The sequence below is a fragment of the Polyodon spathula genome, chromosome 10 (assembly GCF_017654505.1).
Source record: "Polyodon spathula isolate WHYD16114869_AA chromosome 10, ASM1765450v1, whole genome shotgun sequence".
In the NCBI taxonomy this organism is placed as follows: Eukaryota; Metazoa; Chordata; class Actinopteri; order Acipenseriformes; family Polyodontidae; genus Polyodon; species Polyodon spathula.
Genome location: NC_054543.1, coordinates 44,041,388 through 44,060,418, shown reverse-complemented (window position 1 = coordinate 44,060,418; position 19,031 = coordinate 44,041,388). Strand labels below are relative to the sequence as shown.

The following is a 19,031-nucleotide window of genomic DNA, read 5'->3' as shown; positions in this document are numbered from 1 at the left end:
CACTCCACAGTTCTGTGTGTTACAATGAAATGTGTTTATTATGCACTGCGCTGAGAACGTTTCGGCCGATGCCTTGCTCTGGGTCAGAACTTTCCTGGAAACCGATATCTAAAAATCAACATAAACCTGCCTGTTTTATACCCGCATAACAACGCATCAGATAGTTTAAATTGGATCGGCCCTCTTTATAGTACATCATCCGTTAGGGTCAGATCCAGTGATGGTCCTACCAGGCAACAATGGTCCGTTATATATATATAAAGGATAAATATATATATATATATATATATATATATATATATATATATATATATATATATATTATACACACACACACACACACACAGTACCAGTCAAAAGTTTGAGTACACCTGCTTGAAACCAGGTTTTTCATGATTATCTATGCTTTTAACTGTATAAACTTGTCTAGAAACAGTTAATATTTCATTATATGATATGTGTACTTATATAAGCTGCTAATCATAAGTGAACTGCATTCAAAAATTTAATTTTTAAATGAAAATGTAAATCTTGCCAATTTCAATGAAATGGTCACCCAAAGCAAGGGGATTTCAGTTTGAAGCCCAAGTCAGTTAAAAGTCTGAAATGTGTATAACACGGTGTTAGAACACTGGCCTAAGTATAAAAGTGTCTTTGTTAGATGTTCTCTGAGTTAACTAGCATGTTACTTAATTAACCTTTTGTCATCAATTATTGTTAACAAGTGAGGGTCCATGATTACTATAAATATAGGTAGCAAAGGTCAATCTTTAAGACAAATCGCAAGAACTTTGCAAGCGTCTGTAACTGTTGTGGCAAAGACCATCAAACGATTTGAAGAAACTGGCACTCATGAGGACCGAAAAAGTTCAGGCAAGCCAAGGGTGACCTCAGAATCAGAGAACAAGTTCATTCGAGTCACAAGTCTGCGAAACTGGCGATTAACTGCCCCTGAAATACAAGCTCAGCTAAATGCTACTAGAAGTAGAGATGTTTCAACATCAATTGTTCAGAGGAGATTGCGTGAAGCTGGCCTAACTGGAAGATCTGCTGCAAAGAAACCATTGTTAAGAGTGCAGAATAAGAGGATGAGACTTGCCTGGGCCAAAAAAAACACAGAAACAGGATGTTTCAGGAGAGGAAGTCGGTCTTATGGACCGATGAGTCAAAATTTGAAATATTTGGGTCCAACCGCCGAGTATTTGTAAGACGCAGAGAGGGTGAACTCATGAGTTCTGCATGTGTGGTTCCCACTGTCAAGCATGGAGGAGGCAGTGTCATGGTCTGGGGTTGCTTTGCTGGTGACAGAGTTGGTGATCTTTACCAAGTCCATGGCAAGCTCAACCAGCATGGCTATCATAGCATACTTCAGAGGCATGCCATTCCATCAGGATTATGGCTAATTGGGCAGTCCTTCTTCTTCAGCAAGATAATGACCCGAAACACACCTCAAAGTTGTGTAAACTCTGGAGAAGAAGGAATGCGAAGGACAACTCAGTCTAATGACCTGGCCTGCCCAGTCTCCAGACCTCAATCCCACAGAACTTGTATGGGACGAACCGGATAGAAGAGTCAAAGCAAAGCTACCCACAAGTGCCCTACATCTCTGGGAATTGCTGCAGAAGAGCTGGGAAGACATGTCCGGTGATTTCCTGCTGAAACATGCCTCCTGCTTGTGAGGCTGTTATTAAGGCAAAGGGTGGCTATTTTGAGGAATCCAAGATTTAGAGACAATTTTCAATTTTCTTAAACATTGCTTTGATACTCCTTATGTTTTTTATATTGTATATTGTAACATGTGTTTTCATTTTCAAGTATTTACAGAAACGTATACGACGTAAAACATTGTCAATTATGAAAAAAAAAAAACTAGTTTCCAGCAAGTGCACTCAAACTTTTGACTGGTACTGCCCCATTGTGTAAATGAAGAGAACTAGAAGTACGTTAAGTGATGACCGGATTCATTTATGTTTAAAGCATCCGGGACACGCCTCCATACCGCCTCCCACTCGACAAACAGTTTTCAATTGTTTTAGCCATACTCAGCCGGTAATTGTGTAGCAGGTATAAGCATACATACATGGCAGTGAAATAATGGCTTAAATCCCATAATAAACACCACAGTAACACCTGGAATGCTCTTACACAACTGTTAAGCAGAACTGACAATACCTTAAAACATACAATATAGCCACAAAGTTCCACATGAAAGAAAATAGCCCACGATATTCACCTGCGTAGACTCTGCGTGGAGAGGGTCACCCGCAAACGGAAAAGGCATTCCATCACCCGCGTCGCTGTTTAAAACTGTGTTGAAAAGAAAACTGATCTGGTTTCACCGTACACTGAGCCTGCGATGGATGTGCCCAGGAAATTAGAGGCAGCACTGCTACGTGTTCAAAAAGAAACGTCATTGAGCAAGTGTTTGTTTCGGCCAATGGGATACAGGGAGTGCACACGCAGGTAAACTGCTTTCGGTCATTTATAACTGCTGTATTTGCACATTTGTATTGGTTTGCTTTGGGGTCATGTGAAGTTCTAACAAAGAACATGTTGAGGTGGATGTGTTGCCCGTGTACGCTGTATCCAGCATTTCCCTGCTGCCACGTTGAACCTTATACAAACAGTAACATAAAACATAAAACTCTAAACACACACAAAAACAAACACCTTTGTAAAATGTTCTATGCCAGTTTACCGCTGTGGACAACATACATAGACAACCGCAGTGGAGTCTCATTCCAAAGCAGGCAGAGAACAATTCCATTGTTTCCTGTACATCACCTGTTGCATTACAGACGAATGTGAAAACAAGGACTTCCATTTGTTGTAAAATGTACACTTTGTGAAACGCAGTTATTAAGGGGGCTTGTCTGTTTGAATAACTACACTGCCACCACTGCTGTTTCACCTGCTTATATCTCATGGACCATTTCAGATGGCAACTTCATATTGTCAGAGCTATGAAAACTCCTCTAGCAAAACAGCTGGTACTCGTTCCTAGACCTGTGACCTAAAACGACTGTGTATAACCAGACCAGCCACTTGCTCAGATTACACGTTACATGCAGTAAAAGATCTGCCTTGGTGTTCTTGTTCCCAGAATGCTTGGAACCTTCCTGTGCTGGAATATTTATACAGTTAAACACACTCTTTCAGGGGTTCCCAAAACATCAGCTGCATTGTTGCAAAAAAACAAACAAACAAAAAACCTAATCTTTTTGATCATGGTGCAACAAAATCCCCTGTAACCACATTCAGATCTATTATTTTGTACAATAGCAGTCACTGCATGACCTGGTGGTGACCCAGTCCTGAAGGCTGCACTAGCTTAAGTACAGTATTATTACACTTAGTCTAGGGTTACTTTTAGTTGTTCATGCAACGCTTACAGACGGGTCCAGATGCTCAAACTGGTAGTCATTAATAATGTAAATAATATACTTTATTTAGGGTCTGGGAGTAGGACTGGTTTAATTTTCAAACCTAGCACGGCTATTGTAATATTTGCAAAATAATTTTATGCCAATTACTTTTTGAAACCTATTTTTCTCCACGGTCCATTTTATATATTGTATTTAATTGTGTTAGTTTGACTAGACTTTACTAAATAAGGTTTCTAACAATATATGAAAAACCATAATGACAATACTCATTACAATTAAAGTAATTATAAACTGCATTTACCCTACTTACACTATGTCAATGGACAGCCTTTTCAAATATAGTATGATACACACATCTTTAAAATGACGACTGAAATTCATTCGCCTCTAACTTTATTTTTAACCATTAATTCTAATGGATAAAGGTTTTTATTCTACTGCATCTTATTTAAGATTCCCTTAAGTGCGACCACCACCAATTCTAAACCAATTGCCAATGAATTTAAGATATTTGCATTTTCTCTGTACTACAATTCCTCTTTTTTTCATTTCTACATGAAACATTACCCATGCTAGCTAAATTCTGTAATTAAAAAGTTAAATGTTATTAAAAAACTTAAGGGTGTGCCTCCTTGGACAGAGTCATTCATAATTACATCTCGTAATATGCTTGTTATTTTAAAATTGGGCAGCAAACTGTTATTCAATGTCAGTGAATAATTTTATAAAAGCTGAATTCTGAAGACTACCTTTCTGCAGAAAACGTTTAACTCTGTGCAACATTCACTCATACATATCACACTTCATTCCGACAATCTTCTCAAAATTTTATACAGCTTAAAAAAAAAAAAATGGTGACAAAAAGCACACACTCTTAAACAAACGATATCCAGTATAATTAGATTAACAAGCAAAACTTGTACATAATATTGCAAAAATCATTTTTTCCTACAGAAATGCATCAGCTACAATAAAGAGCTTACATTACAGATCAAAGATAGATAACCAGTGTACTAAAAGTGACAAAAAACTGAGGACTAGCAAATCCTGAAAAGCACATCTAACATAAACAGCTACCATTTAAAAACATATTCCCATGAAATGTATGTAACGTATTTAGCATGTGGTTTGTGTGATTGTATAATTATTTTAAGCAGGGTTGATAGCTCTGCATAGATATATAATATCTATACTACTCCATTAAATACAGCTCATCCAGTTATTTCTTTTCTCATGATAACCCACACCAAAGTCTAATGCGATTGCCAAATACACAAAATATTAAAACAATAATAAAAATGATCAATGAACTGCAATAATGGAAATAAATTCACTGGATGCAACATACTTTGGGCACTTTATAATGAAAGTTTCCAAAATATTATACAGGGTAGAAACTGTATAATAAAACTGTCAATTTGTCAGAACTGCTAAAATAAATTTGTTTCAAGTTAGTAACTGTAGTCAGTACTGTGTACTCAATAAAATACATATATTTTCAGTCATTTTTAAATATGTGAAGTTATCCCCTGGCTTGAATCCAGTTAAACATTTTATACATTACTGCTCAACTCAGAAGCACGTTTCTGTTATTGAGATCAGATTATACCGGCCTCACGAGTTATATTTACAGAAAACCGAAAGTATGAACTTCAAATACATGACATATTTACAGGCCACATAAACTTCCTGTAATCACCTTCAAAGCAAATGGAATGCATAATTACAATTGCTTGTCCTTGATTGTCAGAACAGATTTTTAATGTCTGAATAAAAAGCAGTCATTGTATTTACAACATAGATACAGACAGTACAACAGTGGGTACAAATCATGACATAAACAATAACTCACAATACACCTATACACACAGTTAAAAACTGGGAAGACTGCCATAAAAAATGATATCATCTCAAAGCAAAACAGCCATTATAGAAACAGTGTGCATTAAAAAAATTAAAAGAGGCCAACCAAACGATTAAAATTCAATTGCTGTATTTTCTTGTGTGTTCAAAGTATACAGTTGCCCAGATAAGGCTAACATAGTTAAATTTATATTGAATCTGAAAAGCTCTCTCGCTCTCCTAATTTTTTGTACATTTACAATTATTAGTGTCAAATCAGACAATAACAGGTTAACACTTAATACTCTACAAAAACTTCTGCACTTCGAGGATATGATTCATGTATGGCCTTTTACACAGAAAAAGTAAGACACAGCTCTATTTTAATGGCAAGGTATTAAAAGCGAGCCTCCAGATGAGATTTGCATTTGTAAAGTGTTAACCATACACAATCAATAAAACCACTCACTTTAAATTAGAAAAAAAAAAAGTTAAAAAAGGGCTTTTAAATGTACGGTTTATAAATGAATCTGAACAGTTGTCATACATTAGGTGTTGAAAATGTTCCCATGGACATACAGCACATTCTGAATTTAAATGCACAGATACCAGGTATAAAACGAAATGCCATTGCCATTATGCTGCGAATCACAAAGGTGCTTTTAGGTTTTAATGAAAAATGAAGATTATGTATGCAAAGGCACTCCTGGGACAAAACATAACATACAAACAATGCAGAAGTTAAAGTTTCTATAAATAATGTAACCCTTTCAACACTGCAGACCACTACTATAGTGGAGGAAATAAACTATACAGAAAGTTTTTTTTTTTTTAATGAAAGCGGCTTAGTACTGTAGGGTTAGTTATCTGTGTAGCGACTCAGTGTTGAAGAAGTTAATTGCTGAACATCACTTAGACCTGAAAACACAACAGTACAAGACTAACAGGAAACCCAACTGTCCTGTTTTGAAACAGTTTTTTCACTTGAGGGTTTTTCCTTCATATTCCCACTATAAGATCACATTTAAAACTAAACCATATTTGATCAGTAACTGCCACCACATGGAAGAACACTGTGTAGGCATGGTTTGCATAATCTCATGTGTGGGCAACAAAAACCTGGAATGCTCAAAACTGCTATGGAATGGGACTCTGGTTTTAATCCACATTTTGTCTATATCATCTTTTCCATTGATGCCACTGACTGTTGAGATGCATTTAAAATGTTTGGCATTATTTGATAAGTTAGTTTCATTTTACTATTATTATTATTATTATTATTATTATTATTATTATTTATTAGCAGCAGCTCAAATGCAACTTTGCTGAAAGATAACCTTACATGTTACATTACGTATTAAAAGTCATAGTATAGGAGGCTGTGTGGTCCAGTGATTAAAGAAGAGAGCTTGTAATGTCCCCGGTTTAAATCCTGGCTCACTCACTAACTCATTGTGTGACCCTGAGCAAGTCCCTTAACCTCTTTGTGCTCTGTCTTTGGGGTGAGACGTTGTTTTAAGTGACTCTAAAGCTGATGCACAGTTCACACACCCTAGTCTATGTAAGTTGCCCCGGATAAAAGAGTCTGCTAAATAAAAATAAAAAAAATAATGGTTGGAATTGACTGAAAGGGTCACAAGCCCTTCACATATTATGACATTTATATATTTCCAAAACCTCTATAAAGACCTGCAGTGTTGAAAGAGTTGATTAAAAAACAACAAACAAATACTGATATCATATTCACCATAATAACTCATAACAAAAAAAGAAAAGAAAAAAAATTGGGAAACTAAATATCATGCACTATGCAATACAAATTTGGTCAATTGCATTTGATTTATCATGCTCTGTGGTACTCCTTACGAACTTACATACCTTATTTATAAGGTATCATAAAATGGCAATTAAGTGCAAATCCAATTTCCTTGGGGTTTTAGATTATAGTATTCAACACACTTAATGAAACTAAATTGTCTAAGTACAAAAGTAAATTAAATCATATCAATGTTTTCAATAATTTCATTGATTAGTTTTTAAAAAGTGTAAAAATGCAATTAAATCAAATCTGATTACTATGTATTAGCCTTTAAATACATGTCTGGTTTTTTAATTTCAAAATAAACATTAATTTCTACTTTTTCAAGAAAAATATTTATATAACTGCCTCTACAGCATATATTTAAAGGTCTAATACTACATTAACCAGTTACAATATATGTTTTATATTTTCCTTTACTGATGTTCTGACAAATGCCACTGAAATTACCCCGATCTAATCCAAAGTTACAGCCAGCTATCAAAAACTGAATCCATAGCAAACTCAGTGTAACTGTTCATCAGTTACAGTGTCAGTTATCAGTACGGCAGTCTCCAAAATACAACGTTCCGGTCCAATACGAAACAGTAAAAAACAAAACAAAAAAGAAAAACACATTGTATTATTAAAAGTAAAAAAAATAAAAAGAGATTAGAAGAAATATACCAAATGTCAGCACAAATACCACCATTATTTATTTATTTATTAAATAAACTGCAAATAGTGCAAAGCCTTAAATGGCTTGGGAAGGGGGTTACACTGATCCCATACTTGAAACTACAGGATCATGGACTGGCAGGTTTGACTTCTGGTCGCATTGTTCAGGGCAATCTGGGGTATGGAAATCCAAGGTTAAAATAAATCCAGAAGTAAACATTTTTAAAGCGGCATGCAAAGGAACTATAGAGAGATAAATAAAGATTGCATTTTTCTTCCTGCCCTTGGATGAACTGGTAGGTTAAAAGGGAAACAAACCCTTATAAGATTATAAACTGTGGGTTGGCCAGATTTAAAACAGTTTCCCACAAATGTGAGTCCAAAATTAACTTACTGTGGTGTACTTATCCCATTATAGTGCAGCACAAGTAACAAAAAAAAATGTGTGGATGTAAAGTGCCTTTTATATATAGATTTCATTTAACCAAATGTTTGGCTGGTTGGGGCATCTGGTGAAGAAGTCATCTGCGTTCTACTCTCAGTCACATTAACCAAAGGGAATTCAGGGAAGTCTGTGCTAGCCCCATGTCCACGCAGGCTCACTTGTCCATTGGCAGTGTTGAACTGGGAGGAGATTCCAGACCTTGAGCTTTGGAACTGAGATCTGAAGTTCTGCTCAAAAGTACCGATCTGAAAGGCCTGATGGATTGGCTGGGCGTCAGTCTTTTTTGAAGAGGTAACCTGCTCTAAAAAGTTTTCAGCAGGCGAGACAGAAGAGTGGTTAGTGTCATCCCCTGAAAATGAGAAGGAGTGCTGAGAGTCTCCTACAAGCAGCCCAAAGTGAGACTTCTCTGAAGAGGACCTCAATGGCGAGTTCATCTCAGATCGAAAGCCAGACCGGTTAGACAAGGTATACTGCTTATCAATTGTGGAAAACAAAGGTTGGCTGGAAAGAGTTTGGCTCTCGGTCACAAAAGTAAGGCTCTGGCTATTTAAATAGGCATCATTCTGGCTAGTTCTATCCAAGGCTTGCTGAAGAAATTTAGAATACTCCTGCAGCATGCTGGCTTTTTCTGTAGACGAGGCCTGGGAACTTGTCCCGACAGTCTCAGCCTGGCTGACCTCGGTAACATCAGATGCGTTAATTGATAAGCTGGATGTCACTTCGGTGTCCGCCACACTGAAAGACATTTCATGTTGTCCATTTGCCTTGTTGGAATAGTGATCTAGAAGAGTCTGGAGGACCTCGTCTGGAATAACATTCTTGTCATGGCCAGACTTCATTTCAACATTTAAGGTCTGTGTGTCCAAAATAGAGACAGTGGCGCTTTCGTCAATGACACTGGCCACAGCTGCTTGGGTGACAGAGGGCTGAGATGCTATTGTGCCAACATTTAGGGCATAATCCCTGCTATTATTAGTGGCTGCCTGCAAATACCTTTTCTTTTTCAAAAACTGCATGGCATCATCATAGTTATTACTGCTGGCTGCAGGTTTGCTTGGACCCTCCTGCAGGGTGTCTACCTGGTCCATGTCAGTGTTACTCTCCGAGTCTAGAAGAACCTGCTTGTCCACAAGTTCAAAAGCGTATTTGGTAACTTTACTTTCTTCAAACGAAGAAGACAAAGGGGACATATTCTGGCTTTCGACCAAGGGCTGTTTCTGGGTTCTCTTGTTGGTAACTTTTTTAAGGACTAATTTAGGAGGGTGTATCATCTGAGATGACGATTCACCCAACTGTCCACCACCAAGAGAGGAGTGCGGCAGCTCTACGGAATACTCGGCCACCATATACTCATCTTTCACTTTGGAGGCAATTGCATACAAAGGCAAATAGTCGTTTTTTACATTCTTTTGCTCAAGGTTTTCTCCACCATCGTCTTTCTCAGGAAGAGCCACCAAAGTCCTTGGTTTCTCACCGGTCTTCTGCCTCTTTTTCCTTGGCAGTGAGCTTTCCTTCGGGAGAGGGGTGAGGCCCAAGTCTTCATCACTTCCCAAGAGTCCTGCCTTAGCTGCAGCTTTGTTGGATTTCTTGTCCCGATTCTCATGGCACATGCGCTTGTGCTTCAGTACCCTGTCAGTCCTGGAGAAGTACTACACCAAAAAAAAACCAAAAAAAAAACAAAACAGAAAAATAATTTATACCAACTAAAGGCAAACCATGTAATCATCGAAACATGAGAAGTCTATTTTCAATAAAATTCCAATGCAATAAATTTGCATGGTCTTAAAATTGTATATCTTGACATCCACCCCAGCATGCTAAAATTGTATTAATTCTAACAGTATACAGATACATTATGACTTTGTTAATAATATATATGTGTATCTTTTTTAAATTTCAGCAACTGAATAACATTCTTGACAAGTTGCCTGTTACAGCATATTGCATTTTTGTTGCAAAGCACTCACTAGGGAGATTGTGAAGCAAACGCATACCATTCATCTTTTGTTCAACTTATATATCGATTACCTGATGGCAGTATTCACACTGGTAGGGCTTTTCTCCACTGTGAGTTCTCTTGTGCCTCTCCATATGGTATTTCTGTATAAATCTCATTCCACACTCATCGCAGTGAAATGGCTTTTCACCTAGCAACATATACAGGAAGGATTTTAATAACATTTAAACAATGTATTCATCCACAGACCCTTCAAATACAACTGCTCAATAGCACTCAGCAAAATCATTGATGCACTTCATCCAATTTCCTCAGTGGCCCTAACGTGATATCTTTCAATTTACTCTGCATGTCTGAACAAAAAGTAGAAACTCTGAACTGTCTAACCTAGTTGCATTAGCTACATGAAAGGTGAGCTGTGAACTCACAAAATCTAAGAATACAATAAATACCATTCCTTTGGGGTTGTTTTTTTTTCTTCTTAAAATAAAAAAAAAACAAAATAAAACCCTAAAGTACATCGTTTGCTGCAGAGCTAACAGTTCATGCACATTGTCAATGTAGGACACTAGGAGTTGGACTAGCTGTGAGAGGGTCAATTAAAATGTAGCATTCACAGTTTCAGCTGTGAATTCAGACAAGATGTTAACCAAGAATTCAACGTTTGGAATTTTGCATACACATTTAATCAGAAATATGCAGGTCAAATGTGGGTGTTACTTAGTGTAAAGTGGGTAGGCAAATGTACTTCATATTCAATATTACTTCAGTCTTTTCTGTATACAATGACATTATGTATAGTTTTTTACACTAATACATGTTGCTTATGATGTTTTAATCTGACTAATGAAACATTCCTGATACCTGAATGTAAATGTTTTAACGTGTTTAATCCTAAATTGTAAACGTTTATGAAATTAAATGGAAACTAGCACCCCTAATTCAGACTGGTGAAGGCATTCAAGCATATAACACTAGAGGAGTTGCAAGAAAAAAAAACTTAATTCAGGAGTAGGTGGCTTTCAGGCAAGATCAAAGAAATGTTAAACCACTTTTTTCTGAGATGCAAATGCTTGTCATCATAGCTGCTACCTGCAGAAAAGCAAAACCATAACCCCTACAAATACTAATCCACTGGCTGAGGATATTCAAGTACGTTTTTCAAACCACTCTGCAAAATAAAATGTTATTTAACCTATACAAACCATCATAAGAGGAGATTTCTCAGGGCATCCAAAACATCTGAACAAGCCATGCAATGTAACCAACAAACTACATTTCCCTTCTTGCTATACTCAAAATGGTGTAAAGAGTACAGTACATTTTATAATTCTAAATCAAGATTAATAAAAAATGTCAGCTTCTAAAAATGGGTTTTTAGCAGATGAACATTTTTAGTCAGTGAAATCCTATAATCTGAATCACATCATAAGACATTCTCATCCTACCAGTGTGAATCTTTTCATGTCTTTGCAGCAGGTATTTCTGGATGAAACGCATATCACACTGGCTGCACTGAAATGGCTTCTCACCTGAAACAAGACAAGAGATCTTTCACTGCCCTCTTGGTGATTACATAGCAGCCCGATGTAATAGGAGACAGACTGGGTTCACAAAGTATTGCTCCCATTCTGAAACCAGGCTAACACAATTAAACATGTAAACCAGGCACCAAGAAATTGAATTTTTAACATTAAAAAATGATACAGTATATAAGAAGTCACTAATGCCAGCAGGGGTGTTGGCTTCCTGGATAAATAACAAAAAGTGAAGTATGTGTGAGTTCTAGCCGATTCTCAAACAAGCCGTCAGTGCTCTTACTCCAATAACTGGGGACTTGGTATATCTGGAAATGCAATGCTGCAACTCTTAAGAGTAGAAATATCTTTTGATAACAAAATTAAAAGCAATGATCTTTTCTAGACATACTTTTAGGAATTCATGTATAAAATCTCTCTAAACATGTTATTAAAGGTTTTGAGAATTATTAACAACCTATTACCTGTGTAAAGCTTCATGACATGTATAAAAATAGTAAGCTTTATATAAGTGCCTTAGTGGCATGTTCTTACAACACTGTATATTTATAGCTTGTGTTACTAATAAGAAGTGTCAAATATTGTTTACAGCACATTTAAAGATGCATCACAGGTTGTCTAAATTGGATCCTTAACTAAAGGGTTACTATTTTTCTCCCACTTTACCTACTAAATAAACTAGTCTTGCTATTTTTCTTTGCAAAGCCATTATAATCCACACCGAGAGCAGTACCTGTATGGATGAAGACATGTCTCTGTAAATGGTAGTTGGTTCGGAAGGCAGCACTGCAGTGTTCACAAACGTGAGACTTTGGACTCTTAAGTCCTAGGGACCCATCTTCATTTATTGTAAGAATCTACAAAAAAGTTTATAGCCTAATTTATCAGTAGCACTAATTAAAACAGATCTATAAATATTATACCTTGGCTTTTACAAGACATTCTAATCTCATAATACCGGTACATTCACCATTATAAAATTACCTTTCAATGCACTTATGTTTTAAATGAAAAATGCCATCATTAAGTCCTCTAGGGGCAATCTTTATTCAACAGGTAGGCCTAACACACAAAGGTTTACATGTCTAATTTATAGAAAACACAAACCATTAGGAGATTGAAGGTTTGCTAAATTGTCCCAATCATAATGAGGAAACATTGCCAAGAAGCTAAATTAACATTTATGCAAAAATAAATATCACTTGAAATAAACTAGAAATAACTATGGTTTTTTTTTTTAACATTTCAGTATTAACAATGCCAAATGTTTGTGATAGCTTTATACACAATGACACGACAAAAAACATAGACATTGCACTGTAAATGAAATAATATGTCAAATCATATTTTGCCCAAAAATCATTATAAATATATTTGAAAAGTTCTGCACTACAAATCAAATTTATCTGAACTGCTGCTAGCCTCAAGGGAGAACAGCCTTTATTTTCATGTACTGAAACAAGACATTTTTTCCTATTCCTTTACCAAAAATGTAGTTCACACGTTCTTGCCCTGAGGGCTAAAATGACCATTAGAAATGGTCTTATACCTTTGCAGGAGAACGCTGTTTTCTTTTCTTCTTTTTCTGACAATCAATCATGTCTCTGGGCTGTTTACTGTCCTTTTTCATCTGTACTGGCTCTTCTGATAACTTTATTTCCTGTTTAACATGTACCTACAAAACACCACACATTACCTAAAAGGAAGGCATATTGATAGATTCTCATACTCCCACCCATATGAAGAGATATACTGCATTTGTGTCAGACCACAGCCTTTACCAGCTGTTTTATACCACAAAACAAACATGGCTTCCTAGCCTAATGAAGTTTAAAATAAAACACTTTAGCAGTACTGTAGCCTATTTACATGTATTTTCATTCACTGTTTGTGGCCACTAAACTAGAAAGAGCATTTGAAGAATTTTAACATAACTTTTTACTGGTACGGTTAGAAACACAAAGCTGGCCCAGTGTTGTACTGCAATGTTTTTAAACATACACATTGCCATGCTTCACAGCATAGGTATTCAGTTGTACCATGCTTTAAAAAAAAAAAAAAAAGTTGTATGCAGAAATAACAAATTTCATAGTTCAAGTAGTCCATAGTTAACTGAACAGAAAAGAACAAACAGTGTACTTATTTTGTATTGACTAGGTAGACATAGGTCTACAGCACAGGACACTACTTATTATCCAGCTCTGTTTATGTTCCTTCAGACAGGTAGAACACTATGCTGCAAACGGATTCCAATAGCATGCTACGGAGTTGTGAGTGCATATTCTCATCTCAGGGAAGGCTGGGGTAAACAGGCACCTTACCGGTAAATGCATGGCATAGTGCAGCTCCTGGGGAAGCCTGTCATGCATTTCTTGGTCCTCGTCATCATTCTTCACTGTCTCCTCATGAACCATGAGCTCATCATGGGGGATGAGCTCCTGCTGAGACAGCTGGCTGTCCCGTAAGTCTTCTTCATCCTCCTCATCCAGAATGACGTCATGGGGGAGGTCACTTTCTCCCAACCCCGGTTCCTGGCAACCCATTTTACCCCTCACTGACTGTTCTGGAGCAACCAGACCTCTGGGAGTCTGCATCTCTGCTGTGCTACTGCATTTAAGAAAAATGCCTTCCAACTTGTCTTCAATGTTCATTCTTTAAGACAGGACGCTGCAGCCGAGTTGCTGGGTAGGAAACAAATATTCCTGTGAAGGGAAGTTCAATAGTAGAGAATATGACGTGACATGGTAGGGTCTTAAATATGTAAATAAAATGAAAGGTGTATTTCCAGCAAGGCTATCTGACTCCGCTATTAAACACCTTAATCTGATTGAATAATCAGGGGACATCTAAATACATTGTAGCAGAGTGTCTGAAACCAGTTATTTTGCATAATACTGCCATGGTGCATTCTGTGAATTCTATGCAGAGATTTCACTTCAGAGCTATCTCAGAATTAATGCACCTTTTTTTTCATCTTAGAAAACGCTATGTTTAGTGATGGGAAGTGTTATTTACTGCTCCAGATCCAAACCTTTTTCAATTTGGATTTAGTCATATTTATGTCACCTGATCATGCAATTCCAAGTTTTATGTGAATGTATAAATTCACACTTGAGCTTGTGACATTGTGACCACTGTGTCAATGAACAGACATACAGACAAGCTCAGAAACATTGTGGTACACAGTACACACAAACAGAACATTTCTTGACATTATCAGGGTTTGAAAGTTCTCCAGACTTCATATCAGGGGAAATTGTTACTTTATAGCACACCAAAACAAGGTGTGGCTAATATAAGATAAATAAGACAATACAATAGTGAAGAGGCACACTTTATCAGTCCCGCCTGGCATACAACTGCTGAGAAAACCTCAATCTTCTCAGGCATGTACACATGGAGGAGATTATTGTTCAGAATGCAACAAAGGGTTAATACTACGCTCAATGCTTCTTATTTAAAACGATCAGTGACTTAGATGGCTTTTTAAAGTTGGTTTTTATATAAAACAAAACAAAAAACCTCCACTGGCTTACAAGCTGAATTAACAAACAGTGTGTGCCAACTGTTCTTCTGCAAACCCGCGTCCCATCCCTTTCCAGTTACAAAACCTAACTGTGAAGGATGTCTACCTACACAAGAGCTAACAATTCGCATTTACAAAAGTGAAGTTACATTATGTTGTCTGTGTCCAGCAACCTACAGATGTTTGTTTCACAAAATCTGTAAAGTACATTCTACAACTTAACTTAATATTTCCCAGTTCTAACTAAACGCGTAATAATCCTAGACAATCTGCACTGCTTGTTCAGCTGATTAGTCTGGTCTGCTCAATGAGCATTTCCAAAAACCTTTTCCTGTTCACATCAAACATGTGAAACGTTTTCAAGTCAGTCCGCCTTACAAAATTGCACCTTTACTAACAGTCTAACTCATAATTAGGCTGTGTTAAGTCTAGTGTAGATTTGGGTGTGTTTGGACAAAGTTAAATGGTAGGGTGTTACACATGCAGGTTACTACAGAAGCCCTGAACCACAGGTGAAAACGAGAAACTATCATGAACGTATATTATAATATCTATGGAAAGATCTTGATGAATTTCCATACTGTTATCATTATTATGCTCATATGTATTCCTTAATTATAGTTCTCACACTCACACATACTTCACTTTTTGTTATTTATCCAGGAAGCCAACACCCCTGCTGGCATTAGTGACTTCTTATATACTGTATCATTTTTTAATGTTAAAAATTCAATTTCTTGGTGCCTGGTTTACATGTTTAATTGTGTTAGCATAGTTTTGTCACCAATAAGTAAGGCTGCACTTGTAGACCCCACTGACCTACCCCTCTGATCTCACACACAGATTGCCACCCCACTGGACTGGTGCAACTCTGCAAACGTTTTGGTTTTTATTTATATATATATATTTATAGATATATATAGATATATATATATGGATATATATATATATATATATATATAGGCTACCAATCCGATAGGCATTTAAATGGTTAGGCTACGTAAGTTAACATTATTATTTACGGTTTTTAAAGGATCAAACGTTTCTATAGGATTAACATACTTTTTAAATGCAGTTGAATGAAACCTGTCAAATACAGAACTGAGCAACGCCAATCCGATTTCGTGGTATTCAAATCTGAACAGATCACTTGGGAAGTGCAGTTGAAGGGCACCCACAGCACTTGTACTGTACTTGACCAAGGCAATACGACACACCACAACACATTGCATCCGAAGTGATACAAACCTTTACTTCTTTGAATCGGCGTTTCCCACACAAACGTCAAACAATGCATTACCTGCGGAAGGGCAAAATGTAAACACACAACTAGTACAGTACGTTGCAACAAACAAAGTGTACCGCACGCCCCAAGAAAGGTAACTAGCTAGCAAAGAAGAATGACCTCGCATTTAAAATATATTACAGCATTAACAAATGAAATCCAAGGCCCCTTAGTGCTCCGTTTCCACACAGGCTCGATATCTTCCGAATCTCTATTATCGACTCACGTTGTTTTGGAAACGAACCTGAGATTCAAACGAAGGCCTGATTGCCTGACATCATCATCATACACACACACACACACACACAAAAACAAAAAAGATCAGGGAGCGCAAACACGAAAAAGTGCCATTTTACAGCTCGAACGTCACAACGGAACAGGCGACTATTCCTTGCCCTGCCAGAAGTTTGTGTTTAACGGTCACGTACCGGGTCCGGTAAGCGCTATTACAGGCGCTTTGCAGTCATATTTTGTCTGTAAAAGTTTCTCTGGTGAAGCTCCCACTGACAGCAACAACATTCCAGCTCCAGTGACTCCGCCCGCGGTGCATTGTGGGATGCAAGCCTTTGAGTCGGGCCGGCAGCTCACGGTATTTCCAGTCCGCCTCCACCTGTCCTGTGGTTCCGAGAACTTTGACACAGGGGAAAAAGTAGAAAAAGATTGTCTCAAATTAACTCACAGCAAGCGTTGCACAGAGAGAATAACAAAAGCCGCCGGGAATGTCGGTGTAGTTACTGTACTATTAAAAAAAACAACACAACTTTTTTTCTAAAGCTCCAGTCAGTTAGAAGGCAGCACTGTAACAGAGAAATACAGAATTTACCCAATTTTCGATTCAGTTTCCCGAATACATTAGTTTTCTAGAAACTTCATCTGAGGTAAACGTACTGACTAATGCATGTCAATTTCTAAACGTGTGGGTAATCATCATCTCATACTTTTGTAGAGAATGACTGTTTCAAAAACTTAAGTTTCGGTTACATTGGTGGGAGGCACCACGATTCTCGCCACCAGCAAGTCTTGAATGAGTTCTCTCTTTTCACTGTACTTGCGGGCGACAGTGCATATCCACCGAGTGAAATCGTCTGTTAAAAAATAAATAATAGCCTATATTTTAAGAACTATGTAAGTACCACAGTTGCATAATCGAATCCATGACCATTTACTTCGCTCCACGAGTCTTGAGTACAACTGTACTTCATTCTAATGTAGAATGAAGCTTTAATGGCTTAAAAAAGCGCCATTTTACCATTTAAACGCAACACGCCGCTCAATAGTGCGTAGCAGTACAATAATCTAGTAGTGTATACTAATATCATTATATTTTATTTAGTTCCGAAAGAGTTCAATAAAACCATGCTACTGATTGTTTATGTTCCTGTCAATGCCAGTATAGTATATTTTTTATTTAATATGCTGTTACTGATTAGGGAAAGTCTTTTTTATTTTGCACATTGAAGTCGCAACCCCTTTATCTCCGAGATCCCTGTGGGGATGGATCCACATCGCAACAACCGAAATCCATGCCCTGTTTCTCTCTCTGTTTGAGCTTAATTACACAATGCGATTTCTACCTGCACTGCCTCGCTGATACCCATAGTTATTTAAATATGCGTTATTTTGTAATTTATTCACAGCATATCTAACTTCAAACATACTTTCTGATTATTTCGTTCAAAGGTTACAACGGGCAATACAATTTGTATCCCTATGCCAAAACCACATTTAGTGATTGTAAACAAACTAGCATGTCAACCAGGCCTTTACACAGATGGCTAATATGACCTAAACCAGCCATTACACAGATGGCTAATGATATATACAAGATTGTAGAAACAAACATCAAAGGGTTTCCCCCCATAGTGTGAAGTATACATTATATGTATTAATTAGGATCACTTGAAGTGTATCAGATTATATAGAATACTTTAAATCAATTACGGCTCATTAATGGAAGTTTATTTCCCCCATTAGTTTTCGACATAGCATAATTCCACATAGGTTTCACATTACACAACCCCTTTGCTGCTGTCATCTTCCACTCCCACCCAGCCTGCTTCCAGTTTCCCTTGGTGTGCTATGCATAATGTTTCTGGTTATTTATTACTTTAATATTTTACTTGCTTGATGGTATTTAATGTGGGTGCCAAGAGTTGTGTGGCCTGATAAAGTTCAATACTTGAGCTAAATAAAGCACAAACTCAAAACGCTTATAACAGGTTTAATGTGGCTTGACCTGGTGGCTTAGGCCCAAGGCTAATGTATTTTATGTGTCTACAACTATATATTCACAGCTGCTGAATGTGTTGAGAACGTCCTGTGACACTAGAGGGCAGCATTTACTGCAACACAGAGTACAGTATTAATACAATGTAAATCACTCTTACCTTTTCTTTTGAGTTTTCTGGTTTCCCCAGTATCTGGAACATAAAACATGGGACTCCTGAACTATTGAAAACAGCAAACTATAATTGCAATATATGAGATCTGACTAAGGTTAAACTCTGGAGAGAATATATATATATATATGCTATATATATTATAATATATCTATACATCCCTGATATATATAATAT

At 37.0% G+C, this 19,031-nt stretch overlaps 2 protein-coding genes across 3 annotated transcripts in view; both read right to left on the bottom strand.

Annotated features, from left to right (window-relative positions):
• The window catches only part of LOC121322381 (solute carrier family 12 member 8-like), a 29,559-nt gene extending 27,187 nt beyond the window's left edge, over positions 1 to 2,372 (bottom strand). Inside the window, exon 1 of the mRNA XM_041262245.1 lies at positions 2,234 to 2,372. The gene's annotated coding sequence lies outside the window, so the exon portion shown is untranslated. The remainder of the gene's footprint in view (positions 1 to 2,233) is intronic.
• Positions 2,373 to 6,770: 4,398 nt separating this feature from the next.
• On the bottom strand, positions 6,771 to 17,030 carry znf148 (zinc finger protein 148). 2 transcript variants are annotated; one of them, XM_041262244.1, is made up of 8 exons: positions 16,884 to 17,030; positions 16,419 to 16,470; positions 13,966 to 14,346; positions 13,194 to 13,319; positions 12,378 to 12,501; positions 11,555 to 11,638; positions 10,178 to 10,296; positions 6,771 to 9,798 (listed from the first exon to the last, which is right to left on the bottom strand). In XM_041262244.1, the coding sequence occupies exons 3-8, from the start codon at positions 14,293 to 14,295 to the stop codon at positions 8,185 to 8,187; spliced, it is 2,397 nt and encodes a 798-aa protein (XP_041118178.1). In that variant the 5' UTR covers positions 14,296 to 14,346; positions 16,419 to 16,470; positions 16,884 to 17,030; the 3' UTR covers positions 6,771 to 8,184. The 2 variants fall into 2 exon arrangements, with proteins under 2 accessions (XP_041118178.1, XP_041118177.1); XM_041262243.1 differs by lacking the exon at positions 16,419 to 16,470.
• Positions 17,031 to 19,031: the final 2,001 nt, after the last annotated feature.

What these genes read in the sequence shown, in the direction of transcription:
- znf148 (XM_041262244.1), bottom strand. Translation starts at nt 14,295, where the DNA reads ATGAACATTGAAGACAAGTTGGAAGGCATTTTTCTTAAATGCAGTAGC. An exon ending in ACTATGCCATGCATTTACCG is followed by an intron (nt 13,320 to 13,965) that starts GTAAGGTGCCTG and finishes GGTGTTTTGTAG; the next exon opens with GTACATGTTAAACAGGAAAT. An exon ending in ACATGAAAAGATTCACACTG is followed by an intron (nt 10,297 to 11,554) that starts GTAGGATGAGAA and finishes ATATGTTGCTAG; the next exon opens with GTGAAAAGCCATTTCACTGC.